The sequence below is a fragment of the Schistocerca americana genome, chromosome 7 (genome assembly GCF_021461395.2).
Source record: "Schistocerca americana isolate TAMUIC-IGC-003095 chromosome 7, iqSchAmer2.1, whole genome shotgun sequence".
Lineage (NCBI taxonomy): Eukaryota > Metazoa > Arthropoda > Insecta > Orthoptera > Acrididae > Schistocerca > Schistocerca americana.
This window is the reverse complement of record NC_060125.1, coordinates 118,173,996-118,194,323: the sequence shown is the minus strand read 5'-3', so window position 1 is coordinate 118,194,323 and position 20,328 is coordinate 118,173,996. Positions and strand designations below refer to the sequence as shown.

The 20,328-nt window shown below is 42.6% G+C and overlaps 1 protein-coding gene across 2 annotated transcripts in view; it reads left to right on the top strand.

Annotated features, from left to right (window-relative positions):
* Nucleotides 1–20,328, top strand: part of LOC124621974 (UDP-glucosyltransferase 2-like) — a 119,143-nt gene that overhangs the window by 86,921 nt on the left and 11,894 nt on the right. For both annotated transcript variants that reach the window (XM_047147507.1, XM_047147508.1), the window contains exon 4: nucleotides 17,077–17,296. In XM_047147507.1, coding sequence (XP_047003463.1) covers nucleotides 17,077–17,296 — 220 coding nt within the window. The remainder of the gene's footprint in view (nucleotides 1–17,076; nucleotides 17,297–20,328) is intronic.

Here is a 20,328-nt window from a genome sequence, read left to right as displayed (position 1 = left end):
TAAACTGTGAGCAGTGCAGTGCACATAACTTGCTTTTGGTTGTATATTCAAAACTAACTTTTTTAGTTCTTTGACCTTCGAGACACCATCATAGAGCACTGTCCTCTTAAGTTATCCATTGACAAATGAAGACGAGCAAAAGCGTCTTTTAAAATACTAAACAGAGTTTGTGATTCAGTGTTGGAGGGTCTCGTATAAGCCAATAAAATCTTCGTTGATGATTAAGGAATCATCGACAGTACGAATACAAAATGACACTCGTTCGTGAATCGAAAAATCACTTGTTTCGTCAACCATAATAGAAAAATGTTCAGTCTTCTTGATTGAAGCCAATACCTTTCTCAACACAATAGATCAATGATCTCGTTTTGAATATCGTGGGACGTCCACTTTTACCCCGAACGCCCTAGCGAAACTTTAAGAGTTCCAACAATTGAAAAAAATTTTGAGTTTACATCTTCGTGCCCTCTAATTGCTAGTCCTTGCCGGCATAGAAATTGCACGTTAGTAAAATTGTCTCAAGAGCTAAACGGCCTTTCTTCATATCACTAACTGTTCATTGAACTGGGAGGCCACACTTCGGTTAGTGATAGAATTTAGTTTCATAACACCTGCTTTATGCGTAAACATATTTTCATGAAGACGGAATTTTTCCAAATCCTTTTCCCAGTTAGAAAACCCTACGGGAGTAAATGGATCTTATTTTTTGAAGAAAATTGTAATAGGTTTTTAGTGTCTGCCTCTTTGCAGGCTTTGCAAAAACCTATCGGTAGATACTTCATATTCTAGCCATGTATACTCGATCAACGAAGACTTCTGAAATGATCTTCCCTTACCAGATTGTCCAGGTTTCGGCTGTGAACGGTTCTTGGCAGAAGACGACGCAGCAATTGACGACACAATAATTGTTGGAGGTTGACTTGCAGTATCATCAACTTCCAAGCGCGCCTTTTTGGTAACAAATTTATCCATTGCAAACTTAATTCACAATACACTAAGAGACTAAAGTAACCGAATAAAATATAGTCATATAAAAGAGTCCACTAGACACTAAAGTCGGAACACTAAACACGTCTGCAGCGTGCACTGAACGAAACCATCCACACTGAATGACTGCGACGGCAGGGTGGGCTTTATATAGCCGCAGCGTCGTAATGTCTCAAAGCGTCAAGGCAACGTGAAGCGGAGGCTTCCAGGAGCTTCTGCTGCAGTCCTTTGGATGTCGCCGTGCCCGCAGCGCTGGCCCGCCGGCGCCGGACCTTACCCAAAGGTTCGCGCACCGGGCCAAATTGTAAGTGTGCCCGCTGCATCGGAACACTATCATGATTCACACCACTCGTTTTCATTTAACCTGCTTACTACCATAATAATTATTTGTTTCAACTAATTACTAAATGTATTTTAAAAGGTAACTAATGTCTAACAAGGAAAATAAAAAATTCCAACATAATTTTTACAAAAGCCGCCCAAACGAATCTTCGAGGGGGCTCGGGCTTCCTCAGGCCCCATGGAGTCGGCACCTGTGATAACGTTTCGGCGGTCAGTTGGTGAGGAGCCCAATGCGCACAGATTTTTCGGAAGGTCAGGTATTGTTGCATTATGGGTCGGGCGGTGCCCACGCTAATACCCAGTATCCGATGGATCTCGTCCACAGCGATTCTGCGGTTGTCCAAGACTAAAGCATTCACTTCCGCAACCATTTCCAGTGTGATGACACGATGAGCCTATCCAGGACGAGCATCGCCTTCCAGTGACTCGCGCCGCTCAAGGAATCGTTTGCGCCATTCCACAACACTTGAAAGACTCAGAGTGTACTCACCGTACACAGCCTTCATCCGTCGGTACATTTCACGGCCTCCAACTCCCTCCACCGCCAAAAATCGAAACATTCCTCCTTGTTCCTGTTTACTCGCCTGTTCGGTAGTGGACGATAAGGTGTGTGACCACCTTCTCTTCGACGTGAAACTACACTGGCTCTATGCAACATCAAACGGTACGCACCAATAGATAGCACCACCATACCCGCAGTTACGTTGTGCCACCTTACGTGTAAGGCAAAGGTAGACTCACTGACCAGGTTTCATTTGAATGAACCTCATAAATAGCGAATAGGCTGTGCGATTATCATACATGGCAGAGTTTTTTTTTAAATTCTGTCTTGTATGATAGCAGCCAAATAAATACGCCAAGAAATGTATTTGTATGCTGACTTACCATAGGACTGGGTTCCTTTAGTATGAATTGCTGAAACTGGTACAACCACACCTTCAGAGAAAAGACTTGTTCACTTGTACCAGTTCAATAACTTGAAAAAAGAATGAAGTGTCAGTTGGTAGAACTGATTTCAAAGATAGAACTGATTATTGCCCAAGACCATGGAGGTATAAGGAGGGGAGATGGCACTATGGCCGTCTGTTGTACATCTGTTTGAAGGCGGTGGGCGTGGTCGGCCGCCATGTTTGATTGGTCAAAACAGTGACTGGGCTCTTGTTAGAATTGCGTGTTCTTCATATTTAACGTTATGTCTGCGAAATAATTTCAGATGATGTTGAGTGTTACATTACTTACACGCATGACACAACGTCAGAATAGCTTTTTCAGGCGTTTTCGTTTTGTTTTTAATGCGTTTTTGCCCCAGCAATACAACTGATTTGGTCTCGTTAACTTAAGTGTTTCTTTTGGGTACGAACTTCGAATGATGAAAAATAATAGTGTACAAAGCTCTTTTCAAACTCAAATCACCTTTTACTGTATTTGTGTCGATGTAAACTGAAAGCAGAACCCGAAAGCTATGCTTGTTTACATACCGGATGATATTTCTTACTCGTTTACACACATACAAAATTTCATTTGTAAATACAAACATAGTTTGTGCTTTGTCAAGTAAAATAAGCATATGTTAGTGCTTTTGTGAATGTCAACACAGCAAACTTGTACAAGTACACACAATGGGATTTTCAGTACCATTGTAGTTTCAACATCTGAACACTATGAAATCACAACTGTTGCTCTGTGTGTGATTATTAATAGCACAATAGGCCTACATGTCAGATGATAATTAGGAAACCTTCCTTTAGTGTATAAGTCAATACATGTCATTAAGTAGCCGTTTCGATACTAATCATGAACTGTTAAACAAATCTCAATTACACAGATTTGTGTAAAGGACAACACTGCTATTAAAATCACCAATAGTTAAATTAGGATGCTCTGCAAGCATGCATGCTCAAATTTCAACCTGCAAGTCAAGCTAAACACTTGCTGATGATAGGTACTTATGTGCAATAGACTGAAATTTCACTGCAATGTATAAAATATAACGGAAAAGAGTGAGCCACCTTGACTGTTTTAACATACCTCTTTTTTTTTATTTGCTTCAATGTTGGATAAAGCAAAATATCTTAAACCAGTGCTACACTTGGAACCATTTCTTGCACATAGCATTTAAACTAGCATTACATTTACACAATATTGTTTTATCACTCACCTTTTACAATTACTGTAACATAACACAGACTTCCATGGGATAAAGTTGCAAAAGTAAAGGATAAAATAGGAGAGAAACAATAAATGGCATACTATGATGTTTTGTACATTTCAACTCACTAAAACATATTTTGAAGTACAAATTATCAAGCTGAGTTCTTGCATTATCAAATCGTCAGTGTTTCAATCTCATTATAGCTTATCCACTAACATTCCATATAATCATATGTGAAGTGTGGGACTAACAAAATTTTTAGGAAACTTATAAACAATGTAGTTTTGAGAAACATTTTAATTTCTTGGGGTACAGTACAATATTAATATTGACATTTGGGTTACAACAAAGCACTTACATATGTTCAATGTCCTCAGGTTACACAATATGTTTTGTGCCAATAACAAGCCAACAAGACAATTATATCTGGACAGTGTTATAACAAATGTTAAAATAAGGAAGTATGAAATGGGCTTTTTAATATTATGTATCTATCAGAACATGAAGTAGTATGGCTAGAATTGGTGATAAATAATCCTACAGAACAATGTGGAAAAAAAAAACACTTTCAGATCACAGCTGTGTATCATAGGAGTGGCCCAATTTCCTGGATCAATTTACAAATGAGCCCTTGAAAGCCTTAGTGGTGTAAGTCAAGAAACACAATTTTCCTTCTGAAACCACTAAACTCTCATTACAATGAACTCCATTACTAAATGCGGTACTCTTTAAACTACATGTAGCTACAAATTAAGGTAATCATTTCATCATCAAAATACACGTCACAAATAAAAATTGACCAGCCCTTTACAAAATTCACAATGGCTATATATACCCTGGAGAAGAAACTGTTTAATGGACTGCCGCCAGAAGCGCACACTACCTCATTAAAATACTTCAGAAATGTTCTCCAAAAGGGGGTAAAGCTTTCATATGTACCCTCAAACACAGCTTTAAAAGGGAAAATTAAATAACATAGAGGAAAGAAGTGTGGAAAGCAAAAGTTCACAAATTCATTGACCTTTAAAAAGAACTAATTTGGTGTATGCTGTTCTCAATTTTTTTTCATGGAGTGAATCTGTTACACATTTTGCAGCATGTTTCTGACGTGTCAGCAGGTACCTTTTCGCAATAGCTTTGATCAGCAGTACCAAGTGATTATCTAATGGGTGCTGATCCTTCATGTGCTCTCCCAATTCCTCAAACACAGGCTTGAACAGAAAAGTGCAAAGTACCTCTGACACACATTTAGTATTAAGATCTTTCACAGGAACCCTCCTGTTTCCAGCACTGTATTTTCTAAATACTTTTTCAGAACACATACAAATGTCCACAACATCGTCAGATGGTGAAATCAAACCACCTCTACTCTTTCTGTGTGTAAGAGAATAGGCAGTATGACTCCCTTCCCCTCGCAACACTGACAAGCATGTTTCACACTGTAAAGTTCTCTGTAAGTGACGAACCACAAATCCTGAAATATAAACAACAATATGGGTTGCCACTTCAGAGAGAATCATTTCAGCTTCAACGTAATCATGATCATAGCTCACCAAATGGGTTTCCATATCTAATAATTGCCTACGTTCAGTGGTGAAATTGATTTGTTGTTCTATAGTCTGACCACTGAATGTCAAAATAGGGATCTCTTCCAGGGCTATACAATTGCCTCTGTCTGATTCACGAATTTCATTGTGAATCAGGAGTCTCTTACAAGCAGATATGAACTGTCGAGCTGCTGGATTGTTATTCCACCCACCACGACTACGGATTGCACTAAAAAACATCTCCAAATGATCTTGGGAGCACTTATAAATGGGGAGGAACTTCAACAAAGGTGCAGAGGATTGTGGTCCAAGCTTTGTATAGAGGTGCAAGACACTAGAAATACACACTAGGAATCCAATCAAACCTGTTTTCCTGTTACTGTCCACAACTCTTTGTTCCTGACACACACTAAGTGTTTTGATGTATGTCTGAGCCTCCATTAAAAATTCTTTAACCACCTTGAAATTATGAACATTCAAAGGCTGCTTCCAATTTAGCAGAAGCATCTTCAAAGCGTGGTATCTTCATATCGCAGCAGTACGGCATTGCGTCTGCCACGGAAGTGCTGAGCAGCTGGGCTGCTAACCTAACTTTCATTTTGTTATTCACAAAATTGATGTGGCTACTCGTAATGCTGTTGCCTAGATGGAGACCTTCTTTCACTTGTAGGTACCATGAAATTACATTATCTTGCCCATCCCAAAAATGTTTTCTCTCCCCTAATGCATTTCTTACAAGTTTTAGCATATGGGGTGGATCTAACAGAAATGCAACTTCAAAATTGTTACCCTGAACAAAAAAGGTGGTCTTTAATCCATCAACGTCAGTATTGCACCCCAAGCATTTGGCCATAGACATATTGGAGGCACAACCGTCACACGAGAGAGACACTACTTGAATGCCACTGACACTGGCAAGGCTAATGCACTGTTTGATCAAATGAGCTTTCTGCTCCCCAGTCAATCCGCATGTCAAAAAATACCCTACTGGTAGCTTCCATGACGCATTAATTGCGACTAACATTAATACAAAGGCCTCTTTAGCTACAGGTAAACTATCCATAGCAACAGAGGACCCCATATCTATGTACCCATAATACTGTGTTCCATCAAATTCTATGTGTTGCCTGATTGCAATTTCACCCATTAACAAACTGCATAGAATTTTATTAGTCTGGCCCTGATGAGAAGCTATTGCTTTAATAATGAAAAACGCCTCCGTGGTAAAGCCAGGAGCACCATCCACACCCTGGTACCACCTTGCTAGTGTTCTTGGATGTGGCAGACATGTGCCGTAGCAGCGTCTAACATATTTATACGCTTGTGGGGATTAAAAGTTTAATGTAAGAGCAAACGAACGTAGCTCAGGGCTGTAAGTTCTAGGTACACTTTTACAGTTTACCTATGCTGCCTGTCGTTGCAACAGCTGCTTGTGCATTCCAGGTATGCTTGCAATAACACTTAGACTGTCTTCATCCACAAAATGTTTTTTTCTCAGTTCTTCCATCACTGTACTCAAACATGCCACTTTTTTTATTAAACGGCGCTTGGATTGCTGAAGAACTTTGACTTTCTTCCTATAATTTTCATTTTTTGTCAGCAGCACAGACACATCCCTCTTAAGGTTCCTCACCAGTGGTGTTTCTTCAGGATTTACATCCAATGGTGTGGTGGGATTAGCAGGATGAGAAGCTTCAGCCTGAAAGCCACTGGTAGTGGCTTCATCTTGAGTTCTGCATGTAGCAGTTAAATTAACTGTACATTTTGATGTCTGCTGCCTTTGTGTTGGTGGTCGTCTCTTCTTCTGTTCCTACAGAAAACAAAGATTGAAAACAAATAATAACTGTTCAATTACACCTTACAGCCTACTTATAATTATTTGCATTCCGTAATGCATTTACAATATTTGTAGATTCTGATTGGACTTGTTACTATTTATTTGCACTACAATGACAGTACAGAAACACCTGTGGATGTGAGGGGGTAAGAAACCTGCCTTTATGAAAAGCTGCATTTGGGGGGGGGGGGGCGCAATGTACTCTCAGTGCAGTAAGAAAGTGCCAATTTCGTGGTTTTGGATCCACTGTATGTTTTGAAATAGTGGCAATATACACTTGAACATATGATATATTAGACAAACTATCTTACACAATTAAGCACTTTTTTCCAATATGATAATTTGTCACTGCCCATAACAAGAGTAAATGCAATGCTGTTACTGGGGCATTTAAGTAGTGTTCTTTCACTACAGACACCAATGCTTACAGGTGTGAAACTATTATAAAAGAATACTGATTCAACTTGTTGAATTTTCCAAAATGGATGATTAAGTAATTAACGACCGAAAGAAGTTAAATTAAATATGACAAAGAGGAAGAGCAGATTATGACAGTTATAACTTTACGTAATGCCTGAAGTCTTATTACACAGAAATAAAATTACACAAAACACACACACTCTCATGAAAAAAATAGAAATTTAATGTGATAAAACTATGAAAATATTGTTACATGGATTAACTCCACTGTAATCCGCACATGTTATTGGTTATAGACAAAGACACAACTGAAATTAGAGGCCTAATTAAAACATTCATACTTTCTGGCATTGTACGTTTATTTCCTAGTTTTACAGGAATTCAGAATCAATATGCTGATTTCACGTAGATTACCTTTTGTAAGTGAGGTGGAAAGGCAGGAAAAATTGATGGTACAGCATTTTCCCTGATCCGAACACTCGAAACTGAAGTTCGGTCAATATCTTCTTCTCGAAAATGCTGGGAACATATTTTGCTCCATTTGTTAGGTATCCAGTCTTTCCTTCTTACCATACGAACTCACAGAGCTCTACGAGCTTCATTGATTGGAAATCTGAAATAAAATAAGAAGAAAACAGTTTCACGAAACGTAAACGAGGCCGCACATCTCACGAATATAAACGACAATATTTTACGAACGGGGCCACTTACGCATGGAACGTGATTCCTTTTAACTTGGTAGCACTATTCCAACGGTTAGTACACCCGTAAACAACGCAAACCGGCATTATAAAATGAAAAAAACTTCCGCAGCTCTAGACAGTAGCACAATCAGAAACGAGTCTTCTGACCAAACTGCAATGGCGGAGTTCGGTTTCTGTCGGCTTCAAGTTTGTGACGTCATGGTATCTCCCCTCCTTATACCTCCATGGCCAAGACAATGCTCCCGCACGTATTGTCTCTTCTCAGAGCACTGTTGCATTTGCTTGTTGTTGGATCGAAGTATCAGTTCGGAAAAACTGTGCACACCAAGCAGGCTGTGAAAATGATATAAGGAAAAGTAAGTGTACTTTCCGTTTAACATGCATCTTCCTTTAATATGGCGATCAGCTTCCTCTCTAAGTATATAATTTAATAATTTATTTTACAACATATTTTAGCCTGTGTGAACGACTTCACAACAATACAGTCTCTTTCATTTCCATGCGTTACTGTGTTCTAGTGCGCATTCGCTGACTCGCGACAGGTAAATCCCGCGCGAATCGTGTAATGTAATAGGCCTACCAGAACAAGTGTACAGGCCTAGACTTGTCACGCTTGGCGTGTTGCCGCATAGGTGTACACCAAGATACGCCTTGTAATGTTGCTTACCTGTCATAGTGTTGCCGTTACATTCATACGGAAATAAGAGACGGACAACTGAATAGCTAAAACTGTAACAGCTTCAACAACTTTTTTGCGAGGCCCTGACAGGCGAGAGGCCATCAGCAGTCGCCGGCGCCGAGCGCCGCCACAGGCGACTGTGATTGAGATGACGGATGGAGGGCGGGATTACTGTCCTTCCCCCCCTCATTCGCGAGCACATCCCGTATGTCCTCACAGCCGATCAGACTCGCTGACTCTTGTTCTTGTTTGTTGTGTCGCGAATTACGGGATGGTCTAGCGCGCCTTTGCCGTCAGCTGCGGTTGTTTGCGTTGTTGTCAGAATGCGGGGTCGAGTTAGGACCCCGCAATTAGACGAGCTCGCCATTCCGTTCAATGAAGCGCTGGCTGTTCGTTTCTTTGTTCGGTTATGAACTTTGTCCCTGGTCGCGCCAATTCCTGTCGTCTTGCTGACTGCTGTGGTAACCACCGTTGTTATGTGTTTACCATTGTTGTCGTTGTACTCGTTATTGTATTTTGAGTAGTTATCTCGCCCATCGTTTCCGCACGACTGAGTGTTATTCTGTCCCTTTTGTTTTTGCCTTCGGTTTTCTTGCGATGGTCAATCACCACGGCTGCCTCTTGCGAAAGGTGCAGGAACGTGGCAACGTCTTCCCGGCAACGCCCTACCGAGGCCTGTTGATAGGTGAAAGGCAGTTTCAAATAATAGATTCCTTTGATGTCCCGCTCCGAATATGGAGAGTCGAGAAACTGTTTTTCCGCATTTGTGCTTCTAGCATCTTCGGGGAACTCATATCGGGTAGCGTCAAGGTCGGGGTACATTATAATCTCGTGTTTTACACGTGATTGTTGTATTGGTAACGAGTAGAGTGCCTTGACCTTTGCTAAGAATGATTCGTATCAATCGCAGTACTCGCGACGCATCTTATCGTCCGTATACGTGTACACAAACACTAATTTTTCATAAAACGGCCAGGGCGTTGGGAATGATGTTTGGAACTGTCCTTGCCACGCGAATTTCCAAGTAGACAGGTAGTGCTTGAGGTCAAATGCAACATCCGCTGATGCAATCTGTAATTGTGCATGTTGTTGGAAGTGCGTGTTTTCAAAAATGGTTCAAATGGCTCTGAGCACTATGGGACTTAATTGCTGTAGTCATCAGTCCCCTAGAACTTAGAACTACTTAAACCTAACTAACCTAAGGACATCACACACATCCATGCCCGAGGCAGGATTCGAACCTGCGACCGTAGCGGTCGCGCGGTTCCAGACTGAAGCGCCTAGAACCGCTCTGCCACAGAGGCCGGATGCGTGTTTTCAACCTGGAGTAGTGCTGTCGCTGAGATTCATTCGTAGTGCGGAGAGGAAGCACTTCACAGCGTTCGTATGTTTGCGTCCGACGGTGCGGAAGTACAGGGTGACAACGGTGTATAATTAATTGACGAGTTGTCGATACGTGGACTTTGAGTGTTGATCTTCTGTTCCAAGCCTTTGATCCTTCGACCAATTAACTCGAATTTTTGCGTATTGTTTTCCTGATGAATGCAGATATGTTCAGAAATTTTCTGTTCTCCTGCAGCAAACCTGTCGTTGTCTGCCTTAGATGTCATCGTAGTCGTCGAAACTGCAAGTTTCGATTTGTTTCTGGCGACATGTGACGTTCTACTAGCAGTGGCGGCGCCCACTCGTGTTACACAGGCGACCCTTTTGGCAGAAGTGGATGTTGGGTTTACTTCCGCGAGTAGGGTATCTATTTTTTCGTTCTGTTTACGTACTGTGTCGTTAACAGTTTCTGTCGATGTTTTGTAAGTTACCAAACTGAGCCCGGAGTTCTGCCTTGCCCGGAATTCGTTTTTGTTCTTTCTCTAACATAAGAAGATGGTATCTGTTCTTTTGGACATGTCCGAAAGAACAGATACCATCTTCATATAGTTAAGGCTAACCGGCTATTGACTTTCTTCTTCTGTGCGGATGCACACGTATTGCACGAACTCTCACAGGACTCGGTAAGATTTTCTGCCGGGAGTAATGAGTGTATTGGGCAGGGGTACTACGACATTAAGTTGGCAATGTGAGTCTCACGGGGAGCCTGCAAGGGATAAATCCCTTCAGCCGCACTATCCTCTGTGCCCTCGGTGGCTCAGATGGATAGAGCGTCTGCCACGTAAGCAGGAGATCCCAGGGTCGAGTCCCAGTCGGGGCACAAATTTTCAACTGTCCCCGTTGATGTCGACTGCGTGGAATCTTGATCTAATTATCATTTCTTTCTTTAACAGTTTTTGTTCGCGTTCTTTCGCATCTTCTGCGCGTTCTTGTTCGCGCAATGCTTGGAATCGTTTCCAGAATGCAGACATTATGTCATCGTCTACGTCAGTGGTCTCCGCGTTAGCTGGCCGGACATCCGCGGTATCCTGCCCCGGTATACTGCCAACAGTTGAATTTCGAGGCCTATCGCGACCAATACACCGCGACATTGGCTCTGCTACTCCCTAGAAGACTACATAACTAAACTTATTGTTGCGCCGCTTGAAATAACAATGCGTTGACATACTCTACCTCTGTTCCGTCTTGAGTAATACTGTTGCTAACAATGATTTTGAGATTTCGTTAACTTTGCACGACGCTTTCGTGATGAATGTGCAGTAACATTCTTTTTTGTCGGTGAAATTCGCCAGAATAAAATACCCCAGAATTTCGGTCAGGTACGTCCACCAATCAAAATTATGTAATTAAATAAAAATCGTAGTTCGTTTCAGTGCTGGCTATTCCCACAACCTTAGATTTTTGCGATTTCATCTTTCCTTTAGCCTTACATTACATTACATCATGGAGTGCTAGGGTGGTTTAATCCCACTAGGTAGATCTTGGCCCTTATGACTTCGTGGAGAAGTCAATGTGGTCTGCGGACTAAAAAGTTTGGAGACACCTGGTCTACGTCACGTTGTTCACCAAGCATGGATGGAGAATCTGCTCGTGATTCGGGTGCGATGTGAACAAGACGGGAGTGTTGCTCACTGTTTTGCGCCGATTCACTTGTGGTATTCTCACTGACTGAGTTTGAACTACGCGCTTCCACGCGCCTAACGATCGTACTGTGGTGCTGTTAGGCTTGCACACCCGTGTGTGAATAACTGTGAGTTGCATCGGTCACATCATTTTGAAAAACCGTACAAAACTTCGCTATCACTCTGTCGCACAGAGCGGAGCAAAAGCGACTGCTTCCCTTCGAACCTGCCGCGCGGGGTAGCCGCGCGGTCTAGGCGCCTTCCCACAGTTCGCGCGGCTCACCCCGTCGGAGATTCGAGTCCTCCCTCGGGCATGGGTGTGTATGTTGTCCATAACGTAAGTTAGTTTAAGTTAGATTAAATAGTGTGTAAGCCTAGGGACCGATGAGCTCAGCAGTTTGGTCCCATAGGAACTTACCACAAATTTCCAAATTTTGCTTCGAACCCAAAACGTGAGAGTCTCTAATTTCTGTAACTATCTGACGGGCTTGACGCTCTGCGACCTGACCCGTTCGGTAGTAATAATTTTCTTATGAACTGTCCAACCATCGTCACACCCGCTCGCTGACTGGACGCTGTCCAATCAGCGTTGTTTCTGGTAGGCGCCCGTTGTCTGAGGTCAGTGGCCCGAGCGCGACACCAGCGCCGTTTTCACAATTCTCGGAAGGTCCCTCTGTCGCCCGTCAGCGGCGCCTCCATTGTCTGGTACGGGCGTCCGGTCGAGGGTTAGATCAGGGGTACACTTCTGCACAGCATGCCGACTAGGGCGGCCCTGTCTGTGGGCGTTATAAAATCTCTCCTCGACTGCTCAGCACCGAGCCCACTTGCAGTGTTTCCTGGCAGAGAACTCTTCCACGGAGAAGTTCTTCATAATACGAGATTTTTACTGCAATACAGCTTGTGCCCATCGTCCCTTTAACAGACCTGTGATAGCTATAATTAGGCGTGTGGAACCCTTAACATGATCTCCGCACTTTGCTGGTTGCCATGGCAACCGTCAATACTGTAATAAAAATGCTAATTGTCGGATACTGAGGGCCTTTCACTTGCAGTGCATGGCCCAGATAGGACGCCACCTTGCAACTTCTTATTCTCCTTGAATTACGCTATTTTTATCTTACTGCCAGTGACAGCATTCCGTGACGATTTATATCAACAGCCCTGTTGTTGGTCTATGAACCACATACTGAGATTTTTGGACATTAACGACATTTCGTGTAGTGGACAAGAATCTAAAATGATGCCGAAAGTTAAAAGTGGTCGAGAAGGTTTTTCTTTTTCAACATCATTACATATTTGCACGCTATTTTGCGCAACGAATGAATGGACACCTGAACTCAGTGTAGGTGTGAGAATACCATCAAAAGTAACATTACATTTTGTAAAATTCAGCATTATTCTGATACACAGAGATCGTTTCGCTCAAGCGAGCGAAGAGCAAGTCACTCATTGTAATGTGACTGGCATTGGGCACTGTTTTGAGGGAGGGATAAAACCAGTATGGAAGAATGCAAGTCAACATTCTGTCTGTGACAAATTCATTGAGGAAGAAGCACAGAGCAGCTAATATCTGTTTATAACATCAGATTTAGGACAGTGTATCGTACATCTCATCCATCTGCTGCAGGAATCTAAAACTATTTCCTTAATAGCAACCTATCTAAGTATTTAGATACACTGCATCATTTTCTTAATATCAGTGGAACAGTTGCAGCTTAATGCGTTTTGACTCCTCAAAACCCATAGAATAACAATGATAACCTGTCCACCACATGCTGATACAATAAATACAGATGTAACTGCAACATCTCAAGTTGTGTGTGGAAAGATTTAATTGGTCAAAAAGGTATTTTCCTGACTGCCTACTCCGTGGATGATGAGTTGCTTTTCTTAAGATTCTCCCATTGAACCTCAGCATGGCATCTGATTCTCATACAAGTTGTACTATAGAGTATAAAAATTCTGCATTAAGGTATTTAGTTGCTTGTTACTGATTCACATGGTTTACTGCCAGTAGTGTAACGAAAATTGATGGATATCTTTGCTTCTTTATGGACACAATATGTTACATTTATTTATGTCGTGTCTCGTATATCAATCATCGATTCTATGAAGTTCGAACAAGCATTTTGCAACTAGTCTTCTGGCATTGGACCCCTCCTACAGCATCGTCTGCATACACATCATCTATACACGCACTCTACAAGCCACTGTGCAGTGCAAGGCGGAGGGTGTGTTGTAGCAGTGACATCGATTTTCATTCCTATTACACTTTTACATACTGAGCAATGAAAAGAAGATGGTTATATATCCTTGTGCTCGTACATGCTTTAATCCACACTATAACCGCTATGCCAGATATACAGGAGTAACTGGTATAAGTGCAGACATTTCTGTGGGTGACTGAGGACAGTGTAGCGAACATTACATCAGTATTTACTTCATTTACATGCTTATGATGGCGGTGGTGGTGGTTAGTGTTTAACGTCCCGTCGACAACGAGGTCATTAGAGACGGAGCGCAAGCTCGGGTTAGGGAAGGATTGGGAAGGAAATCGGCCGTGCCCTTTCAAAGGAACCATCCCGACATTTGCCTGAAACGATTTAGGGAAATCACGGAAAACGTAAATCAGGATGGCCGGAGACGGGATTGAACCGTCGTCCTCGCGAATGCGAGTCCAGTGTGCTAACCACTGCGCCACCTCTCTCGGTATACTTATGATCATAGCTGTTAGGAGTAGAATATTTTTTGGTTGGTTGGTACTTCCAGGCACATGTGGCAAGAGTAGGCCATTAATACTTATTTTCCCTTGGGCAGCAGATCAGGTGTTGAAATGTGGTTGCACGGACACAAAACAGACAGTCTATACCGACATGTATTGTACACTTAGTGGTGTAGTTATCAATGTGCAGAATACATCAGATCATAAAGTTTGTAACCTGTTTGTGGGAAGACTGTCTGACGCAGAGGGCAAACAACTAACACTCTGGTATGTGTGCACATTCCAGTACCATCTATAAAAATATCTGAATTTATAACCGTCACACCCTGTATAATTGTAGTGACAATGGAAACACAGTTCTCTTTGAAAGCATCTTCTCTCAATAGTTTTTCGCTTCTTAATAGCTATTCGTCTTTTTTCTGGCTTTTTTCATTGCATATTCGTGACACTTACATGATTGTGCAGTAGGAAGTGATACCAACAGCACAGAGGCATCTATCTGTAATTTTCTTTTGACGATTGTAATTTGCCTTGTGCCGTGTGTCAAACTTATAGGACACACATTGTGTGTGTGTGTGTGTCTGTATCTACACTGCTGGAAAAAATTGTATGTCTGGAAAGACGACGTCCATTTTGATCCAAAGACCGCATATGCCACCGGGGGGATAGTAGATCTACTGATAATGGTCTCAACAGCTTCCGCCAAAAGACAGTAAAATGGCATATCTACCACAGCGCTATCTGTGTGTACCCTTTAAAAGGTAATGCTCACAGCCAGAAGCCTCAGTATGGTCAAAATGGAGAAGCAAGCACCGTGCCCTGGAGATGCAATCATGCTTCCAACAGCCAACTGAACGAGTCTGAAATGGGCCATATTATGGCTTTCCAAGTTGTGGGATGGTACTTTTGGAGAATTGCCACACGAGTTGGATGTGCTTTCTCAGTTGTGAAATAACTTTGGTATCAGTGGCCGCATGAACATCGTCACACCTGTAGAGGCAGTGCTGGACACGCATGCAGCACATACAACCACCAGGATTGTCGTATTGTAAAGGCAGCGGAAGCAGATCATACAGCTAGCACAGCACAGATGTCTTGTGAGCCAAGATGTATCAACACGAACTGTTCAGAACCAGTTGTTAGAAGTGGGACTACAGGTATGCACACCTCTAGCCTGTCTTCCACTCAGAGCATTGACATGCAGGCTCACCTGGTGCCTTGAAAGATGGAATGGCGCACCATGGCCGTCGGCTAAGACAGGATATTCTGGCTGTACGCAGGTGATGGTCTTTCGCGTGCATGACGTAGACCTGGCGAGTACTATCTCGTAGTGTGCATTCGTGCAAAACACATTGGCTCCACCCCAGACCCTATGGCCAGGTGCGCCATAAACTACAACTCTCGTTCGCCTTTGGTGAGCTCAGCATATGCAGAATGGTGTTAGACCTTTTCTTTTGCTTTTCTTGCAACAGGAAGGTTACGTGTTACTCCAGCAGGATAAGGCTCGCCGACACTCTGCCCATGAAACTCAACGTGCTCTTCGAGAAGTGCAGCAGTATCCTTGACCAGCATGATCCCCAGTCTTGTATCCAGTCGAGCAGCTGTGGGATTTGACGGGACAAGAAATGACTCGTGCAACTTTCCAACCAATAAGTCTTACAGTGCTATGTGAAGAAGTTGAGCAGGCATGGCATTCCATATCCCAAGACAGTATTCGCCATGTGTTCGATTGACTAGACGCCAGAGTCAGCGATTGCATTGCCGCCCATGGAAGCTGCACCACATACTAGTACGGGTGTTTCAGTATGGGGCGATACGTCCTACCACAGAAGCACTCCGTAATAGTAAACATTTCTTGTAATACATATGCACTGTTTCAGCAAGAAATCTTGAGTGACTTTGAAACCTCTAAAAGGGCATACTCATACCTTTGCCAGCAAAGTGTGTGTGCCAAAGCCATTTGGTACAGCAAACACGTAGAATATGTACTGGACTATTAATACTGCCTTTACTTGTCTAGTGTACTGCTGTGCGATATCGCATCCTCCTCGGATAGGTTTCTTAGAGAACGACACAGCCCAACCTTACGTGGTTGTTAGTTATAGCCAGGTTGTCACCATGAAAGAACTCTTTGTGTAACTGTAAATGCCAATGTCCCAGAACGTTTTTAGTACAGACAGGATAGAAAAAAGTTTATTGTACAGTGGATGTTTGTAACTAGAACTGTAGTGGGTGGAGCGTGATCCAGTTTACATGGTGCCAACAGAGAGTGCAGAGGCCTTGGGCACTTATGGCATGGATGATGGATAGTTACTGTTTGCTTTAAATGAAGGGCATTCCTGTGCATATTCCTATCCAGCATCAGTCGTCGTTGTAACCGTAGAAGGGGGGTAAATTCTTTGTAGCACTGTTTAGTGATGTCTTGTGTGTGTGTTTTTTAACATAAAATACTTTTCTGCAGAAACGCTCTTACCCAGCAGTTCTGCTACTCCCAGCAAGATTCCCTCACGGTCGCTCGCTTGTCGACACCGTTGCTTTTGTCAGCAGCTTCTTCGATGTTCTGTCTTCTATCTTGCTGCAGCGAGCAAACCTCTGGCGCCGCATGCCGAGTGGGGAGGGACTCGCTCCGTGCTACGAAATCACGACGAGTGCCCGTAAGTTGGCGTGCATTGCTGTTTCAGCGCACCGCAACGTGAAGCTGTTCGTGATGCAGGGCGGGCTGCAGAGCCTGAACGAGGCGGCGCTGCGAGCCATCCCGCTGGTCGGCATCCCCTTCTTCTCGGACCAGGAGCACAACTGCGGCAAGATCGTGTCCGCCGGCATCGGCGTGCGCCTGCGGCACCGACACATCACCAAGGAGGCCGTGCTGCGCGCCGTGCGCACCGTACTCGAGGACCGCACGTGAGCCCCCCGTCCTCTCTCCATTACCCTCAGCACAGCGCACACGTATCTCGTATCGAACTCACAGTATTTGCATGCTCTCGCGTCCGTCGGCCGTCGTAATTTAATATATTATTTGTTGGTAATCTTGATTGTTGCCGACTTACGTGGTGGGCCTTAATCAAAATATTTCCTTCAATTTTGATTTACAATTAAATGTTTTTGTGAACTTCTCTATTTATTAAGAATATTAAATTTGAGTGGAAACTATTTTTTACGTTAATGAACGTTTAGACTCACTGAGTCTTAAACCATGAGCATATAAGTTGAACAATGGAATAATTTCCTCGACTAGTCCACTTTAAAGCAAAAAATCTTTATGAAACTTCCTGGCAGATTAAAACTGTGTGCCGGACCGAGACTCGAACTCGGGACCTTTGCCTTTCTTTCAGGAGTGCTGGTTCTGCAAGGTTCGCAGAAGAGCTTCTGTTAAGTTTGGAAGGTAGGAGACGTGGCACTGGCAGAAGTAAAGCTGTGAGGACGGGGCGTTAGTCGTGCTTGGGTAGCTCCGTTTGGCCGGAACGGTAGCTCAGCGTGTTCGGCCAGAGAGTTAGCTGCCCTCTGCAAAAAAAAAAAACTGACTTAATCGATCAACAACTAACTTAAACGGATGTCTTACGACGTCCGCCTCGAGCAGATGCAACGAGCCAAAGCGAACAAAATGAAATTAAAAAAAAAAATAGTATAGCACTTGCCCGCGAAAGGCAAAGGTCCCAAGTTCGAGTCTCGGTCCGGCACACAGTTTTAATCTGCCACGTAGTTTCTTTCATATCAGCTCACACTCCGCTGCAGAGTGAAAATCTCATTCTGGAAAAAATCTTTAGTTATTAATTACAATTGCGGCCCACACACGCGCGAGAGTATTTCTTCTTACCTCCGTTAACCATTGCATTGTAGTCGGAATCCTGGCTCTGGCTCTCGGCTGTGGTACTGAAAATGAGAATCTTAAAACTACGTATTTTCTGCAACGTCGGGCGGCTGTGGGGAAAAATGTATATTATGTTAATAGCGGGCGAGTTTTTCGCTTCCGCTAATTTTATATGTTAATATCGGCACGTAATAGCGTCGTTGGCTGCATCGACCGCTGCTATTGTTGCACTGTAAATTACTCGAATGCAGGTTAATTCAAGGAAGGCGGACATGAAATCGGGATCACCTCTTACAAATTACAAGTGAACAATAATATTAAATCAATATATTATCTGCTTAATTAGTACAAATATGCTTACATTCGCCAGCGCTCGCAAGATGTCCGTCTACACGCAACCAAGACAAGAGAAGAAGGGAAGACGACTAAAAAATTAACAAAAGAGCGTATCTTGTCGTCTCTTTAGATCATTTTGTTATATTTCTTTGCCCTCGAAACTTGTTATAATACGGATACATGAGAAAAATGTATATTATTCAATTGTTAGATGTCTCTTCTTTATAAATACTGTTTTTCAAGTCTTCTTATTATTTCACTGGGGACGCTATAATACGTACTCAAGTCTCGATAGCCTGGCCCATACTTCCCATTCTTTCTCCACTTTATGACATTTTCTCTGAGATGCTCTTACACTGCCGAGCCATGTAGACAGAGCATCGTGTAAACTGCAGTACCGTAGACTCCCAATAGTCTCAGTTTCAAGTGTCTTCAGAAAATGTTGCGTTACTTGACAGTCTGAAGTGGCAAAAGCTTGACTGAGTAAATGTAATCAGCTAAAAGCCGCAATAAGAGCATCATGTACAAACAAAAAGCAAAATCATACTACTGTAATTTCAATAACATTTCTATTTCTTTACAAAGCGAACCAGAAAGTGACAGGCAGAACGCAACCGGTTTTTCAGTTTCTTTTTATTAATTTTTATTTTTAAATACTGGGTGATCAAAAAGTCAGTATAAATTTGAAAACTTAATAAACCACGGAATAACGTAGATAGAGAGGTAAAAATTGACACACATGCTTGGAATGACATGGGGTTTTATTAGAACCAAGAAAAAGAAGTATTGCTAGACGCGTGATAGATCTCTTGCGCGCGTCGTTTGGTGATGGTCGTGTGCTCAGCCGCCACTTTCGTCATGCTTGGCCTTCCAGGTCCCCAGACCTCAGTCCGTGCGATTATTGGCTTTGGGGTTACCTGAAGTCGCAAGTGTATCGTGATCGACCGACATCTCTAGGGATGCTGAAAGACAACATCCGACGCCAATGCCTCACCATAACTCCAGATATGCTTTACAGTGCTGTTCACAATATTATTCCTCGACTACTACTGTTGAGGAATGATGGTGGACATATTGAGCATTTCCTGTAAAGAACATCATCTTTGGTTTGTCTTACTTTGTTATGCTAATTATTGCTATTCTGATCAGATGAAGCGCCATCTGTCGGACATTTTGTGAACTTTTGTATTTTGTTGGTTCTAATAAAACCCCATGTCATTCCAAGCATGTGTGTCAATTTGTACCTCTCTATCTACATTATTCCGTGATTAATTCAGTATTCAAATTTATACTGACTATTTGATCACCCAGTATTTAACTCTTACCGTATTAGTGCTCGTCAACGAAATGACGGTAATACCCCGCATCAAAGAAAATTTGTGACTGGATAAGGGATTTCATGCTAGGGGGGATGCATCAGGTTATCTTAGATGGAGAGTCATGAACAAATGTAGAAGTAACTTCATGTGTGCTCGAGAGTAGTGTAAGTCTTGCTGTACCTGATTTTTATTAGTTGCCTACAAGATAATATTAATAGTAATCCCAGACTACTTGCAAATGTTGAAGTTATCTACGTCGGTGTGCAAAACCTACGGATGAAAGTAACTTTCGCATGATGCGTCACTGTCAAGTAACATAGCTTGGACCGTACATGTAAAGAACTACTGCAGTGTAATACAGAAGAAATACGCAATGAGACGAACAGAAACGATATCTTTATTCATGAACAATAACCACACTGAAATTACCGCAATCTAAGACAGCCCCCTGGACATAACAGAAATCGGAA